At 34.4% G+C, this 16,732-nt stretch overlaps 1 protein-coding gene across 1 annotated transcript in view; it reads right to left on the bottom strand.

The window, feature by feature from the left end:
* Positions 1-16,732, bottom strand: part of Cngb3 (cyclic nucleotide gated channel subunit beta 3) — a 157,300-nt gene that overhangs the window by 137,470 nt on the left and 3,098 nt on the right. The window contains exons 2-3 of the mRNA XM_071602432.1: positions 16,327-16,414; positions 5,505-5,631 (exon numbers count right to left, since the gene is read on the bottom strand). Coding sequence (XP_071458533.1) covers positions 5,505-5,631; positions 16,327-16,414 — 215 coding nt within the window. The remainder of the gene's footprint in view (positions 1-5,504; positions 5,632-16,326; positions 16,415-16,732) is intronic.

Raw genomic sequence — 16,732 nt, 5'->3', positions numbered from 1 at the left:
TATCTGGTTACAATCTCCACTTCTTAACTTTGTTCTTCTTCATCTTATTACAATTTTTAAACTTTCTAATTTTTTATTTTAATTACATTCTGCATTTGCTTTCCAGAAGTTCAGTCATGCATGAAAAGGTATGATTTTATATTTTTATCCAGTATTTTATATTATATTATCCCCAAAGAATTTTCTAAAAACATTAAATCTGCTATATGCTAAAAATAGAAGTTAGCAATCATTATTAGAAATAAATAGACAATCTGTTGTTCAAAGCATTCATAATGCTTAATTATACAAGTATTCTTATCATAGAGGAAAATTTTCAATTTTGGGCTAAAAGTAATAGTGCATAATTTTCACTAAGTACCCCACAAATTTGGTAAACATATAGCTGATTTCCTTTTTGTTTCTTATTAAAAGCTTGTAAAGTATTGAAGTATAAATTGCATTTTATTTTTATAAACTTGATAGGTGACATTCCTTTTCTATTTCAACTCTAAAGGCACATATGGATTTTTAAACATCTTTCCTGCAGTGATTCTTGCTTTTTCTAGTTACAAGACAATAAATGTCAGTGTTTATGAGGGCTGATAAGATTCTGAATTCTATTCTGCTCTCATTGTTCCTGCTGAGAAATGATTGCCTATTTTAAAACCACCCAAATAGAGACTGATTGCTATTATGAACAAAGACTATTCATAGAAATAACCTTCCTTTTCAGCGTCATGGGTAGCAATGGTGATGAAAAGTCACGTACTATACTGTAAGTCAGTCTGGAAGCACACCCCAGTCACAGGCACTGAATGTTTTACTCCCTTGCTTGTTCATCATTTAACCACTTAACCTATCAGCCATTCAACTCTGTCTCTTTTTCCAGAAGTAGCTATTTGATGTTTCCAGGCAAAACACATCTTCTTTCGCTTGCTATTCATTAGTGTCCATCAAAAATATATCTTTTTATATTAAAAAAAATAAGGATGTGCTGAATAGAATGCCAGAAACGGGCTGTTTTCCTTGGTAATGGACAAATGATATCAATGGGTCTTTCCAGAGGTGAAACTCATGTCTTTTAAAAGACAAATGATTCATCTGACAAGAAAACAAATTGATTGGTTTTTGGCGGGGACGATCAGCAGAGAATTTCTTTTTCTCAGATGGAGAATTTAGAAAATGTTGTAAAAGGACATAAAAAAGAAGGAAAGAAAGAAATCTAGTTTAATTCAAGTGGATTCCAGTCAGAAACGTGGACATGTAATACTGGGATATCTTCAAAGAAGATCTCTTCCTTGGCTGACATGTATTTGAGATAAGTGGTATTACTGTGGTGAGAAAATTAGTTTTAGGCAGTATTTAGAAACTTGTTGAGGATTGGATAAAAAATGTCAGAGTGATTTTTGTTTTATGAAAAAAATCACATCTTTATAATAATGTAAACTTTCTTTGTAGTAATGTAAAACTCACTTCTTTCTCTTTATATAAAAAGTCAAATTGATAATACATACTAATATTCTTTTATTATTACAGAACAATATTTGAGACAAGGGCAAAAGGAACATTTTATCAACTGGATGCTCAATTTTATAAACTCTAACATTAGATTTCGTTTTTTGGCAAGCTGAAGATCTTTGCTCTGTATGCTCAAGAGTACGGAGGCTCTAAGTTAACAAGTTTTGAGTAAGCCTGAGTTCAATAAGGCAAGAACAGGGTGAAATGGGTACTTTAGCCACAGAGAAAACAGAATCTATATAGTTTTAATTCCTTTATGTGCATAATGGAGATGGTGTGATAATTAACTTTATGTGTCAACTTGATTGGGCCACAGGGCGCTCTGATCTTTGGGCAAACATTATACTAGATGTGAAAGCATTTTGGATAGGATGAACATTAAAATCAGTAGCATGAGTAAAGCAGGTGTCTTTCTTAATGTGCATCTCATTTAGTCAGTTGGAGACCTGTATTGAACAAGGAGGCTGATCTCCTGAGAGTTAGAGGAGAGTCCTTCTGCTCTTTTTGAGCTTGGACACTGCTTTTTCTTGTCTTCAGACAGAAAACTGAACCACTGATTCGTTTTGAGTCTTGGGTCTGCCAGCTTCTGGATTGGAACTTATACCTTTGGCTCCTTTGGTTCTCTGACTGGAGTTGGAAAAACACTATTGGTTCTCTTGAGTCTACAGCTTGGTGATTATAGATTTTAGGAATTTTCAGCCTCCATAATGTCCTTAGCCATTTCTTAATGATAAAAATTTGTATATGTGTATATCCTATCAGTTCTGCTTCTCAGGAGAACCTTGACTGATATAAATGGTAACCTTTATGCTTATATTCCTCATGGTCTCTACCCCTGTGCATTTTCTGAGCATAACAGAAACTATAGATGTAATCAACAATATCACACTGCAGTTTTCACACAGAGACAGCAAAATTCCCAATCTGCATTCTCCCCACTACTTGTTGATCAGCCCAGACACATTAATCCTTATTCAGCCCAGGGCTTAGGCCACAGGATAAGGTAAATGCACTTAGAATAAGAAACCTACTTTTAAATTTTGTTTATTAATAACCTAACTTTTTCCAAATTTAAAATAATTGAGGTGAGGACTAGTCAGTCACATATCTATATTTAGTGCCTACAATCAATCAAATCCTTAATGCTTTTTCTAGGAGAAAAAGCTTTTTAAAACTTAACCTTGCTTAAAGTTGAAGATGCTGATTTTTAATAACTAAATGTACCAAAATGAGCTTTACTCATTGAGGGCACTATGAAATGGTATTTTCAATAGGCAATTATTTTATCATTTATCTTATGTAATCATATATAAAATTATGCTGTTTAGGATTCTAGGTGTGGTAGCATTGTTGCCCATGTGGTTAAAACAGAAAGTTTTGATAAGTCTTACGTGGTCCTGGAAGATTAAGATTTCCATTAACTTTAGTCAAAGGTAACACTACAACTAGCTCGTTTTAAGCTGTTCTTTCAATGCTTGTGGTTTTCATTGGTCCTCAGAAAAGATGCAGAAAGTCTTCCTGTAGCAAAGCAAGAGCTTTCAGCTAACTTGGGCCTACTCAGCTCATCAATAATTCTCCAGTGGCACCACTATCTATGTTGCAGAAAGTGTTGTCAGGAAAATATCAAAAAAATTGATCTGGATGCAAATAATTTTGCCAGCTCAGGATAATGATAGTGATGCAAAGCCAAGAAGAGGACTAAGGAATTAAGACTGACTTGACTTATTTATTTACTTATTTTTGTGGTGTTGGGGATGGAACCAAGGGCCTCACACATGCCAGGCAAATGCTCTACCACTAAGCTACATCCCTATCCCAAACAGAGACTTTAGAGCCTAAGGTTGTTTCCTCATTCTCTTTATAATGTGCCACCTGCCACCCTTGCTCTTACCAAGGATTCCAAGCAGGAATGGAAAGGCTTGGGTACCACTCATGTCTTGCTCTCTCCTCTTGTAGACACTATACAATTTTGAAAATTTAGAAGTTCCAGAGCAATAAATCCAGTAGGTTGGGATTCACCCAATAATTCATTTGATCAGTAGCTTTTGTAAATTTATCATGTACCAGGTACAGAGCTAGGTGATGGGGATACCAGTCATCAATAATACAGACACCATGGCCCCTGTCATAAAGAAGCACATAACTGAGAGGTGAGACGAATCATATGAATTGCAACAGGAATATACACAATGCAAAAGCTTTTATTACAGGGGCATATGACCTAGTTACAAAGAGCATGAAAGGCCTTTCAAAGGAGGGAATGGTCAGAATGCAATCTGAAGAGTTGATGTCAGCAGGGAATGTGATGAGTATAAGAGACTGAAATATATACAGGAGAGGTGTGGCTACAAAAGGAAAGTGGGTAGTAAGGAGATGTGTTGGGAGATGGCAAAGGAAAAACAGGGAGGAGATAGACCAGGCAGATTCTCAGAGGACATATTAAGGAGTTTCATAGTATTGAACTGTACTGTTTGACCTACTTTCTGGGCAATTGAAAACTTTCAATATTTTTTACATTTTCAGAAAAGTGAAAGTACTCTAGTAGGAATAAATATGGGTTAAGAGAAATATATCTCCCAAAATATTAGTTATGGATTCAACTTCAGTTCCTTCAAAACCTATTACTACTACTTATTGCAAAAACTTATATGTATTAAAATAAATGTTAGAAAGAGAGATTAATTCAGAAGGTTAAGCCATTGATTTAAGGGGAGTATATTGGCAAGAGAGAGGAAAAAGTTCCACTCAGGAATTCTAGTCTTCTGCAGTCTAATCTTATCTGAGCTAACCCTATTACTATAGGCAAACTAATTAACCTCTCTGTGCCTTGGTTGCTTATCTGTGGAGGGAAGATAATGATGACCTACTAATAGGAGTGCAAAGCATTCTGCAAGCACCAATAATTATATAAATAACATAAATAATTATTTATCCTGTTGTAAGATTCTAGTCCTCACTTCAGAGTTTAAACATCTTCTCTTTGCCTAAATGATACATCAGGTTTTATTTTTGTCAGATAGCACGATAGCATTGTGTATGTATGTGTTAAGAGAGAGCTTGTGTTTATTTTCATATATAGCCAAATTTGTGTTCATTGAAAATGTGCTCTCTCTTACTGATGCCTATTGTTCAATCAGCAATACCCTGGATCCTGGATAATCACATTAATTCATACTGACAGCAGATGGTTTAAAAGAGTAAAGAGCTGCCGAGAGAGAAGGAGGGGTAGAGTGGGGTGGAATGGAAAAATAGTTACTTTTACCTATTTTTGAAAGGCTAACTCCTCTTGCCTGCTAAAGATGAAGAATATTTCCTTATTATTTCATAAGTCCATTGTAATTATATCAAATATAATGAAGCAATTCAAATTGGATCAGCAGGCCCATAACGTCATGCCAAGAAGATGAAGGGACTCCTACTTGGATTTTATTGTGGATTCACATTTAAATTGGCACCTCTTTTGTGATATTTCCAATAATTTTATGGGAAGTATTTATAAAACTTTGTTCTTTCAGTGGCATAAAAAATTGCCCACTTCTGTAGTAACCTTTGGTTTTTATGCCACACTTTCTTTGGTTGATGGGAAGAAATCATAATCTTCTGGAACAATAAAATATTTACAGAATTGAAATAGCCATTTCTTTGTGAACTTGGGGAAAATTTTCTTTAATTATTTCCTTTTAAATTTTATGCCTAATAAATATGTGGGCTGTTTCTATGATGACACAATGACTCACACGTGTAACTGCAATGTTTCTGTGGGTGTGATTTGTGGAGGCTGTGTGGAGCTCTTGGTTAGTGGCCATGCCTGGCTGGTAAAGCATAATGAACTGGACCTGAACCTACCTTTTAGTTCTTGCCCATTGCTTTGCCTTATGTGACTGTTGTGGTTTTCTTGCTCTTTTGTTCAACTAAAGAGGGATTAGGTGTTAGAATTATTTTTGTGTGTGTGCAGGATCCAGCACTATCTCCAACATGCATCATATGTTTTATTAAATTCTCACCTGATTGCTTCTTCATTCTCAGTCCCCATTTCCTTCTGCTCTGACTTTGTTCTGGTTGGTTCCATTGAACTTTGAGGGTCAGGCTTTGTGGTCAAATCTCTGGAGGAATCTTTCTCGGAGTCTTTATCTATGGCAAAGAAGTAGTATATAGATAGGAGAATACACACCACTCTTGTTACAGTTATATTTGACAACACAAACTATGGAGATTCTGTTTGTCTTCTGGAATAGTCTTCAAGGAAAGGCTCCCCAAGGATTCCTGCTAAGCCAGGACCTTGTGCAGAAGGAGTTAACCTGTAGACCTTCAGACCAATAAAAATTACACTTAAAATTGGTATGTCATGTAATAAAAATTTTACATGGTATATATTTCTTTTTGATATTAGCAAAGCTGAACATGAGCATTCATCATCCAGAAGGTATTTTTGGTTTTGCTAAATATTCATAATTTATTACTAAAGTTGATGCATCATAAAATTTGCAAAGCAAAATGGGCAGAAATGATATCATTATTTTAGAACTTGCATTCTAATTTTTATGAGATCAAATCTTTGATTTTGACTTGATTATCTTTAGCTACGACACCCTTTCTGAAGACGTGACACAGACTAGCACATACTAGCTTTATTTTCATTCAGAAATTAAATTTTTCCTATCAAATCTACAAATACCATTTTCAATTAATATAGCTTAAATTGTAATTTACCCAGGGAAGAATCAAATCACTGGTAAATATTTGGATTAGAGAGAAGTCTTTAATAAAAGTAAATTACTTAAGATTAAAAGAAAATATAGAAGGTGAAAGGAAAAAAAGAATACAATTTAATGATTATTCATTAGCCGGTTTCTAATTTATTTTTAATTGGATGTACTGTACTTAGAAAATTGAAACCAAGGCATGAACCATCAATCTTATTGTATTATAATATTACAGTTTTAAAATTTAAGCAAACGCAATATTGACAATTTGGATTTGCAAAAAATGTTCAATCACTTTACAAAAAATGATCACTTTACAAGTTTTCATCATAAAAACCCTTTAGTATAAAATTTTCAGTGATCCATCTAAATATTTCAATGTACTATTCCAGGAATATGTTTCAGGAATAATAAAAGGAATCATAAAATTTAGTCACTACTTATAATTTTAAACACCTTATGAATAGGAGAGCACAAACCCCTGGATATCTTAGGATACTCTATTTTTATTTTGAAATTATAGCATTTTGGGCTAGAAGATAGAAAACATCACTAAATATGTTTCATTATTGTTCGAGAAAAACTCTCCAAAGTCCCAAATCTTTTGAGGGACCAAGGAGCCTCACCATAATCACCTCTTTAAAGTCTGTGTGTAAGGACCACATTTCAGGTGAAATGCTGCAATGTGTATGAAAATCATAGGATAGGGTTCTTTTTATATAGACATGTGGTGCGATAATGAGTATTATCAGTATGCAGTAGCTTTCAGAGTAAAAGTCTAACACCCTCACTATGTTGTTTGGTAGAAAAGAGGTATTTAACAGAAATATGAGAAAGAGTCTATGTTCCCTATGTGTTTGGGTTTTGCCATATTATTTTTTTTTGTTTTTCTTTTCCCAACAGGGAAAAAAGAAGTCATTTTTCATATCTGTGATGTGATACCATGCTATACTGCTAATGAAGAAAGTGGCATCCTCTCCTTTCTCAGTATCCACAAATACTAAGACAATTACCGTTAGATATTTCAAAGCAGAATTCTTAATGTCTGGATACAGATGTTTAGTGCATTTATGGACTGGAACCCTGGAGACTGTATATTGCATACACATTTTTTTTTAAACATAAAGATCTAGAGTTAACATGGATGCCTCAAAGAGTTCTGAACCAAAAACTCATGATGGACTCTTTTTGTAGAAGCAACCAGCCCTAAAAGAAATTTGGGATTAAAATAGATCATGACATATGAGTTAAAAAATCAGAAAAATTTTGAGTTTAAAATGAGAATCTATAAAACAATGTTTCTTATAAGATTTTATTGACTTTCTTATAAAACCACATGAGAAAAGCTGCATCCTATTCCTTCATTGTTCATTCAAACTACAGGATGTGCATTACATTTGTAATATACTTTTCTGTCAGTACCAGTGAAATAACTGACTATTCTGCAAAAGTTATTTTCTTCCATTTTTATAATAAATTTTAGTTTATCATCATATCATTTGGATTGAATTAACTCTATGTAGACCCACGCCCTTATTCAGTCTTGCAGAGACATTCTAAGCCCTGCTAAAATGACACTGCCTCTATTGTGACAGGTCTTGGGTATTCAGGAATTAATTACAGTCTAGTTTGATTTGTAGATAAGCTGTTAACTACAAAATGAATACTTAATACCTCGTTGATTTAGATGGGGAACTAGTTATGGCTTATTCTTGGGATCACAGTAGAACCAAAACTTCAAAAAACCCAAGAGGACTTTAAAATAAAAGGATCCCCATCAACTGTAGGTCAGTGTGGGTGTCTTTTTATCCACACAGCATGTTATTTGAGGGAACAGATGGTCAGAGTGTTTGCATCATCCTCATGAAAGAGAAATCTAAAATACGAGGCAAAATCTTGCTTTGGCATTTGGGTGAAGTTTTGTCCACCACACATTGTACTTCCTAGCTTCACACATGGACAGCAGGATTCCCTCTTTTGTAGCCACCAAATGAATAGTTTCTTTCTGCCAGTCGTGTTCTTTGCATGTTGTATAGCAATTGCCAGATCTCATCAGTACCCTTGGTCCAATTCTGCTCTGGAACGTGTGCCCATGGCAGACAGTGAAAACTGGGATCAAAGGGTCCTGAGATGGTTGCTTTGACTGAATGTGCAGAAATGAATTCAATTGAGTTTGCCCTTCACACACCTGGCCAAGTCTGTCTCCAGTCTGGCAGCACATCACACTGGGCCTGTGTAATACACTTCCAGTCTGTTTGGCCCCTGGAAGCAACACATCATGGCGACTGCATCAGGTGTGAAACATCTGCTTCCCTCTTCAAGAGAGGAAATAAGTGATGTGGAAACACATTGACCTTCCACATTTTATCAGGGGCATTAAATAAATGCTGGAAAAGGGTTGATCAAGGAAAGAACCTAATTTGGAATAAGGCTGTGAATGAGAAAAGTACTTTACTTGCCTTTTTTTTTTTTTTGGATGCATGTGAAAAGGAGAAAATTCAAAAGACTTTCATTGGTTGGAATGTGTGTTCTGGGGGATGGTATCATTTCTAATCCCTCAATCACCAAATACATTGTAGTTCCCCGTCTAAAAAATAAATCTTCTTTCATTAAGAACCATCAGTGCTTGAGTAATTAGATATTGGATGAATTAATAGAGCCTGAGTCTCAACACTTTTATTAGATACATAAATGATAATATCATTTGTATCTTAATGAATGAATATTGGGAGTTAATGTAATGAATAACACAGTTTTAACAACTAGATAACTAGTAATTATTTTCAGGTACCAAGACTGTAGTTTTTATTCGGCTTGTGGTTAACTTCAGAATTGCTAGATGTATAATGTCCTTAGAATAATTTTACTTTTAATACCTTGATCACACTTAAAATTATATATCTGTAGATTGTCAACTGTCATGGAGGAAGTTAACAACACAACAACGCACATGAAATGGAATGTAAAGAGTGCCCTAAAATGTCATTCACAAGAACAAGAAAAAGGAGTATTTTATATAAATAAATGTGTAATCTATTAAAAATCCAGAGGAGGGACTCAGAGTAGATGAGATTTCTGGAAACCAACCCATCTGAGGAACGGCTTAAGGAACTTAAGTTCTTTAGTTAAGGTACTGAAGATGTGCTAGTGACATAAGAGTTATTTCAAGTTCTTTGAAGGCTGTAATATAGAAAAGACAATAGATTTATTTCTTACATTGTAGTAGGCAGAAGGAAGACCTATCAGTGGAATTTATAAAACAAACAATAATCCTTCAAAACATTGTAACAACCTGTCTGACAACAAAACACATTGCTTTGTGGACTGGAGCTATTTAGGAAGAAGCTAGAACCTGTGCTGAGAGAGGCAGGATGGGATCAGAGGTTAGGTGGCCTTTACTCAGTCTTAAAGTACTATTAAAGTCTCAAAGGGATATTTAGGATGTTTTTGGACTTTAGGACACATCATTTCAAAGTAAAGAAATGAACAAATCAATAAACAAAAAAGAATAGGTAGCTCGGGTACCATGGGAGGATCAAGGGATCCTGTCCTTTGTCAATGTCATGCTTGGTTTCAGGGACGTTTTAAATTGAGGTTAGTTCATATAGAAAACACATTTTATGTACAGATATTAAGGAATGTGGGGAGTTACCAATGCTGGATACTGAACAAGGAGCTCTAATCCTTACATCACTAATTCTCTGGGTGACTCTGGGCAAGTCGCTTTTTTATAGCAATTTCCTCATCCATAAAATGAGAAACACTTTTGTCATGGGGATTTCTGTGAGGATTAGATAAAGACTCCATTCCAGAAAAATGCAATATAAACACAAAGTGTTCCACCAGCCAGACTGGCAGACTGGGTAAATTGTTCCCTCTCTTCTTTTTAAAGAATGTATTAACTCTTTCAGGGATGCAAAGTACTATTGTATGAGGGGCATGCAAGAGCTTCCATTTTCTTAAGAGAGTTCCAGGGATCAGGAAAACATATGCAATTTCCCACAAATCAGTGTTATTCTTATCAGAAAGAAGCCTAAAAGCACAGTTTAATTGAATTATGCAAATATATTTAAATCTTGCAAACTACAAAACATAGCACTTGTGTTTTTTTTTTTTTTTTTTAAAGAAAAAACCACAGCCCATCCATGTTTGTTAGACTCTCCTAAGGTTTTAGTGTATAAAATAGTAATAATAGAGGGCTGGGGTTGTGGTTCAGTGGTAGAGTGCTTGCCTAGCATGTGTGAGACACTGGGTTTGATCCTCAGCATCACACTAAAAATAAATAGAATAAAGGTATTGTGTCCATCTACAACTAAAAATATGTAAAGAAAAACACAGTAATAATAGTAATTTCATCAGTCAATCTGGTCTTCTATTAGGTATTTAAACTGGGGTAGGTTTTCTATGTCTAGCTTCTCCTTTTAGCTGGTGAAGCTCTTCTCTGCTTCTCCCTCATCTGTAGGCTGCTCTCTCTGTGCTACATGCAGGGATGGTGGCTGATGGTGCACACTGCAGGCACCTGACCTAGAGAGTGTGGCTAGTCCATAGCTGGCCAGTGACCCTGATGATGCTATGAAGGGCTCTGCCCAATGGGAACAGTGACTATTATCTAGGTCAGTCAGACTGCTCTCTCTGGAATTTGGCTAGGAAATAAGTAGTGGGAATGAGAGCAGTGCAGGGTAGATATGCAGAGAAACACAGAGGTCATGGGAAATGAAGCCATGTTCCCTGTGAGTGAGAGGCAGAGAATGTAATTAGCTCTTAGAGCTGCCTCTGTCCCCTGAATGTCTTTTCAGTTTCATTTATTCACAAATTTTCCTACAAGAAGCTCCTGCCACTCATTGAAGGTGCCCTGATTATGTCTCTGTCCCTTGCCAAATCATCACAGGAATTTTCCTCATCGTTTCAAACTAGAAAACACATTTATATTTATCTTTTTTTCCCAACTAAGATTTCACATCCAAGTTTATTCATTTCTCAATTCTTTTATTATCATTATGTTGGTCATCGTTTTGCAAGTACACTTCTTGTTAAGTTTTAAAAACCTAATTGTTTACTATGTAAGACTATTTCTGTTTGGATGAAGCAGAGAAATTCTTAAGTAGTTTTGATTAAAAAATTTCATATTTAAAAAATATATTCTCATCTTTTGGCTGATGAATAGAACTGATAGTTACAGGGGTGGACTATACTACTAAAATTAGCCATAGTAGCATCTCCCATGTACATCAATCAAGTTGGTTGGTCTTAGGGAAACCTTTATAGATTCTTGTAAATTAAATTTCAGTACAGACATTTTCCAAGTCCACATAGACAAATTAGATTGTATCTGCTAATTGTTACTGCCAGGGATTGAACATTGGTTTCCTCCTTAAAAAAACCAGAATTTCTTCCCTTTTTCTGACCTACTATTTGTTTTTTTTAAATAAAATAGTTATATATATATATATATATATATATATATATATATATATATATAATTTTTTTTAAAGAGTTTTTTTTTTTTTTTTTTAGCTCTAGAGCAGTTTTTGAACATTGAAGATTGCTATTTAAACTGAGAACTGGCTGAGACACAAGTTAAGTCAGTTTGGATCAGAGGTCAGGAACTGGGGGAGCCCTGGGATACCTCTGTAAGCCTGGGAATGAACTACACTTGGAGCCCAGAGGTCTTGGCTATGGAGAGCTGTTTGACATAGGAGGCCTAGCAATGTTTACCCACTCGCAATCTGTTTGCAAAACAAAGTCTGGGGAGGACACCATGAGGAACTAGGAGAGGAAGAGGAAGAGTATTACTAAAAACAATGCCAGACTTTGAATTTTGTCCAGGGAAGTTAATGTTCATGTGCATAAACAACATTGAGTATCTATTAGGTGGTTGGTTAGAGGTCACAAAATGATCTTGTGAACTACATTGGACAAGAATTCAGGTTTTTTTTCTTAATGATTAAAAAATGGTAATGTCTAAACATTAAAAAATGAACATTCAAAAACTGAGAAATTCAAATTACGGTTTGTATTTGTAGACTCTCTGGACACCTAGCAGCCCTTGACCATCATCCTCACATGGTAGTGATAGGTGCTGAGTGGCCTGTTTAGACAGAGCATGGGTGATACTCATTTATGGTCTTTATCTGTCCTGTGTCAACATTGGAATTTACTAACTTCAATGCTAAGTGCTTTAAATATATTACCTAATTTAACTCTCATTCATAACCTAGTGATGATGATATCATTCTTATTTTATGCATGAGCAAACTGAGACTCAAGAGATGTTAAATACCTTGACTAGAAAGTTAGGAAGTAGCAGAATTAGGATTTGAATTCAGGATGTCAAACTCTCAAATGCTCTTTCTGGTTTATATATCTATATCTATATCTGGTATATAATCTATAAAGGATATATATGTATATCCTTTACTATAAATTTTCATAATTGCTTGTAGTAAATCTCAATTTTGCTTTTTAAATTTTTACTTTTTATATTTAAAATTGGGCTATTCTAAAGCTGTATGTATTAGACTTCTACTGCTGCTGTAACAAATTGCCACACATTTAATGGCTTAAAATAACACAACTTTCTTTTCTTTTATCTCTGAAAGTCAGAAGTCCAAAATGCATCCTGTGTTCCTTCTGGAAACTTCAGGAGAGATTCCATTTCTCTATCTTTTCTGGCTTCTAGAGGTTACTTGCCTTGCTCCATTTGTGGCCCTTTTTTCCACCCCTAGAATGCATGGATCCATCTCTTTCTTCTGCCTCTGGCCCTCTTGTTTTTCTTTTATTAGGAGACTTGATTACACTGGGATACCTTGAAAACCCAGGATAATCTTCCCATCTCAGGAACCTTAATAACAAGAAAAAAATTTCCATCTAAAGTAACAAATTAATAGGTTTGGGGGATTAGAATGTGGTTTTTGGGTGGCTATTATACAGTCTACCACAGCACACTTGTATAAGCTCTCAACTTTGCCCCTTTTTCACATGAATAATTTCATTTTAACACATTATAGACCTTTATTTGGTAAGTCATTTATATATTCTTAAAGGGTACCAAAATGTTTGTTTAAAGAAGCATTTAAGGTAATATATATGAAGTAGAAGCCTAAGAAAGATAATTGCAATCCAAAGAGGACATTAGTAAGTTATCTTTATTTGAATCCAAAATGTGTTGCGTTCTTCATTTCCATGGCAGATATAAATTAAACATGCTCTGAAGAAGATAAGAGTTCTATAATCAGAAATCCACATCTGCAGATTTTGTGACATTGCACCTGCATGTTTTGAAGTGAAGAACATAAAAATACCAACCATATATCAGAAGCTATCTTTAAACACTAATAATTTTGCTTTTTCAAGACAAAATATCTTGAATATAACTTATTCCTCTTACAGTCTTTCAAGATATGCTAAGTCTGCAGATTAAAAAGAAAAAAATGATTTTTCCCTTTTCACTCAAATAGCTCCTCTGTTAAATGAAACTTTCGCAAAAGAGATTTTATTACCAGCTATGAAAAACTTAAGCTTACAAATACACTTTGAAAAAGTGTAACAAGGATCAGAATAAACTTGTTATCCCAGAGATGTGATCCTTAGTCTTAAGCCATTTTGTATCTTTCTGTGTGAAGAACTATAATTTTGAAAGCATCACTATTATTAACTCACAATAAACCTGAATTGTAGTTTAATTATCTCAATAATTCTGTGGTTTTTTTTTTTTTTTTTGCTTCCCTTGACTTAGATCTGTAGTGTTTTTTCCTCAATACTTCTGTTAATCACATTTTAGTGTATGCAATGAAGAGTGTTGTGTGATCTACAGAAGGGTCTTCCTCCCCTTTGAAAATATTTTGAGGATTGAAGAATGCATTGTCTTTAGTTGTTGATAAAGAAAAGCAAATCTACACTTTCACTCTATCCTCTCACTGTTTGAGGAGTTACTTTATGTGAGTTTTTTTTTTTTTTAACAGAGATGGAGCTTATGATTCTTACCTGCTTTCCTCTTTCATCGACACATCATACTAAATATTTTAAATCAGATCATCTAACAATTCAACAGCCACAGTTAAGCCATCAATAAGGAAGTGGATTTATATTGCATTCATATTGAAAAGCATTATAGAGCATTTCCTTTTTTAAACTTAAATTTCCTTCTCAGGTAAGTGAGTGCTAACTATTATTAGGAGAATATGCCTTCCTGGGGTTTTTTTTTTTTTTTTTGGCTGAGATGAAAGTGCAGAAGAAAGTTAGTGATAAAAACATCTAATCTGTAGAAGAACAAGAAAGTATTCTTTATATTCTAATCTGCATAATAATACAGAACATCAAAAGAAGTATGTAAATAAATAAACTCAAGGAAACTAAAGTGAATTTTTTCCTTAGTTGTTTTGTTTAAAAAGTATATTGCTAAATGTAGACAGAGATGAGTTGTAAAATTAATTTGAAAAAAAATCAATAAATATCTTTATAATGTTATAATGATGTTCCTACTAGGAATATCTTATTTCCTTCCAATGATTTAAGTTTACCATTTACCTGTCAAATTTGGTTGTTTTCTTCATATATGTTCTTTTCTCTTAAATAGGAACAGTTACATTTAATTTAGTGGGGACATTTTTTCATAGTACTGCTTTTGATTGAGGGGATATTCCTTAACAGGAATTAACTTATTTACAACCTTTCTTGTGATTTATTTCTATATTTATCTACTTATTTAGTGGTGCTGGAGGTTGAACCCAGGGCATTGTTCATGCTAGGCAAGTGCTCTACCACAGAGCTATACCCCTGTCTTGTGATTCATTTCTTTATTTACAATCTTGCTTGTAATTTTATGTATTTTTTATTTTTTCCTTCTTAGAGATGAGAAGTTTTGACTAATAAAAACTGAATTATGCTTTAGTTCAAATATTTGTTTTAAGCACAAATAGAAAGTCATTAAAAACCATTATACACAGGAGTTGTCTAGTAGATGAAAAACAAAACATTTGTTCTAGTTTTATGGCAATAATTTTATGTCTTCACATTTCTCAATGGCATATTCTGTTCTAGTGATTCTATCATTTTGGGGTTTTCTTAGAATATACTATTTACATGTGAGAGGAGGAGAAAGGGATAGAAAGAAGTGCTGAGATTAGTTTGCATTAGGACTTATACAGTCAGGTGAAAGGATTTAGATTTTGTCTTGTATACAACATGGAGGCACCTAAGGTTCTCGAGTGGAGGTATGGGGTCAAACTCCTAGCTAATGGAAAGTAATATGTAAATAATGTATACTATTTATCCAGTACTGGGCTGGATAAAAAGCGGAGAGATTGGGTAAAATAAAGTCCTAAGTAGAAATGACCAGTTAGCCTAGGAGTGGTGTAGGCGTGTAAGGCCTAAACCAGGATGAGATTGCCAAGGAAGCAAGTGGGTTTGAGGGTCATTATGAAAGGCGATTTGGTGACTATTTCCCTTACAGGACTCCTAGGTAGAAGAATGGAACATGAGTGAGAAAGGAAGATTTTAAAAATATTAGTACCAGAAAAGGAAGTAAACCAGGAGAGGGAGCTTATTTGAATGAGAAGATAAGGTATTCAATTTTAAATATGCTTTCTTTAGGACCATAGAGGTATTTATGGAAAATATTGGACTAGCTTTTAAAAAAAATCGATCTGATATGAATTGAGAATTATTCACGCAGAGATGAGATTTCTAAAATAGAGAACTGATGAGTGATAGGAGCAGAAGTGTGAGCACTGAACCTTTCAACATGCACAACCCACATCTGCTTTAATGTCTTTATAACCCTTATCATTGCCTGAAATTACATTGTTTATGATGTGCTTGCTTGTCTATGATCAATTTCATTTTCTCTAGAATACAAGTTCCATGTTAGCACAGACTTGATCTATATTATACAACACCACATCACCAGTGAATGGAATGGCACCTTTTCATGCTAGGCCATAAAAGAGCATCTAGTGAATGCAGGGATGAGTGACTGAATGAAGAAATAACAATTTTGTGACTATTTAGCTCTTCAACCCTAGATAATTCACCTGGTCAAGGACAAATGTTTCATCAGACAACACGTTTCAGGAAAATATGCATTTCACTGATTTTTTGTTTTTTCTATAGATTGCATTCTGACCTTGTGTTTTGGTGTGTGGCTCTTCAGATGTGATTGGAGTCCTCTTAGTTTTCAGAGACGTTTCTGTTTCTTCACTTTTGTTTTCTTCCTTTAAGAAACAAAATAGAGATTACAATGTGAATAATTTACATAAAAATGAAGTTGAATGTAAGATGTAACGCTTTCTTCTCTCAATTATCAATTCATTCTTTAAAATTTAGCATTTGCTAATTACATACTAAAAATAATGTTTCTTGCACTTAAATGGACATGCTTGGCCTGAGTATTGAGTGATCAACTTTGACCTCCACAGTGTTTTTAGCTTGGAAACTCTGGTTTTGTCAGTGTCTCCCTGGCTCATGTTCCTCCCAATCCTGGTCTTCACTTCACACAACCCTATTGTTGGTCCCAGTTAAGGTCTTTAGTA

This window comes from Marmota flaviventris, chromosome 15, assembly GCF_047511675.1.
Source record: "Marmota flaviventris isolate mMarFla1 chromosome 15, mMarFla1.hap1, whole genome shotgun sequence".
In the NCBI taxonomy this organism is placed as follows: Eukaryota; Metazoa; Chordata; class Mammalia; order Rodentia; family Sciuridae; genus Marmota; species Marmota flaviventris.
The sequence above is the reverse complement of the archived record's forward strand: the minus strand, read 5'-3'. Positions and strand labels throughout refer to the sequence as shown.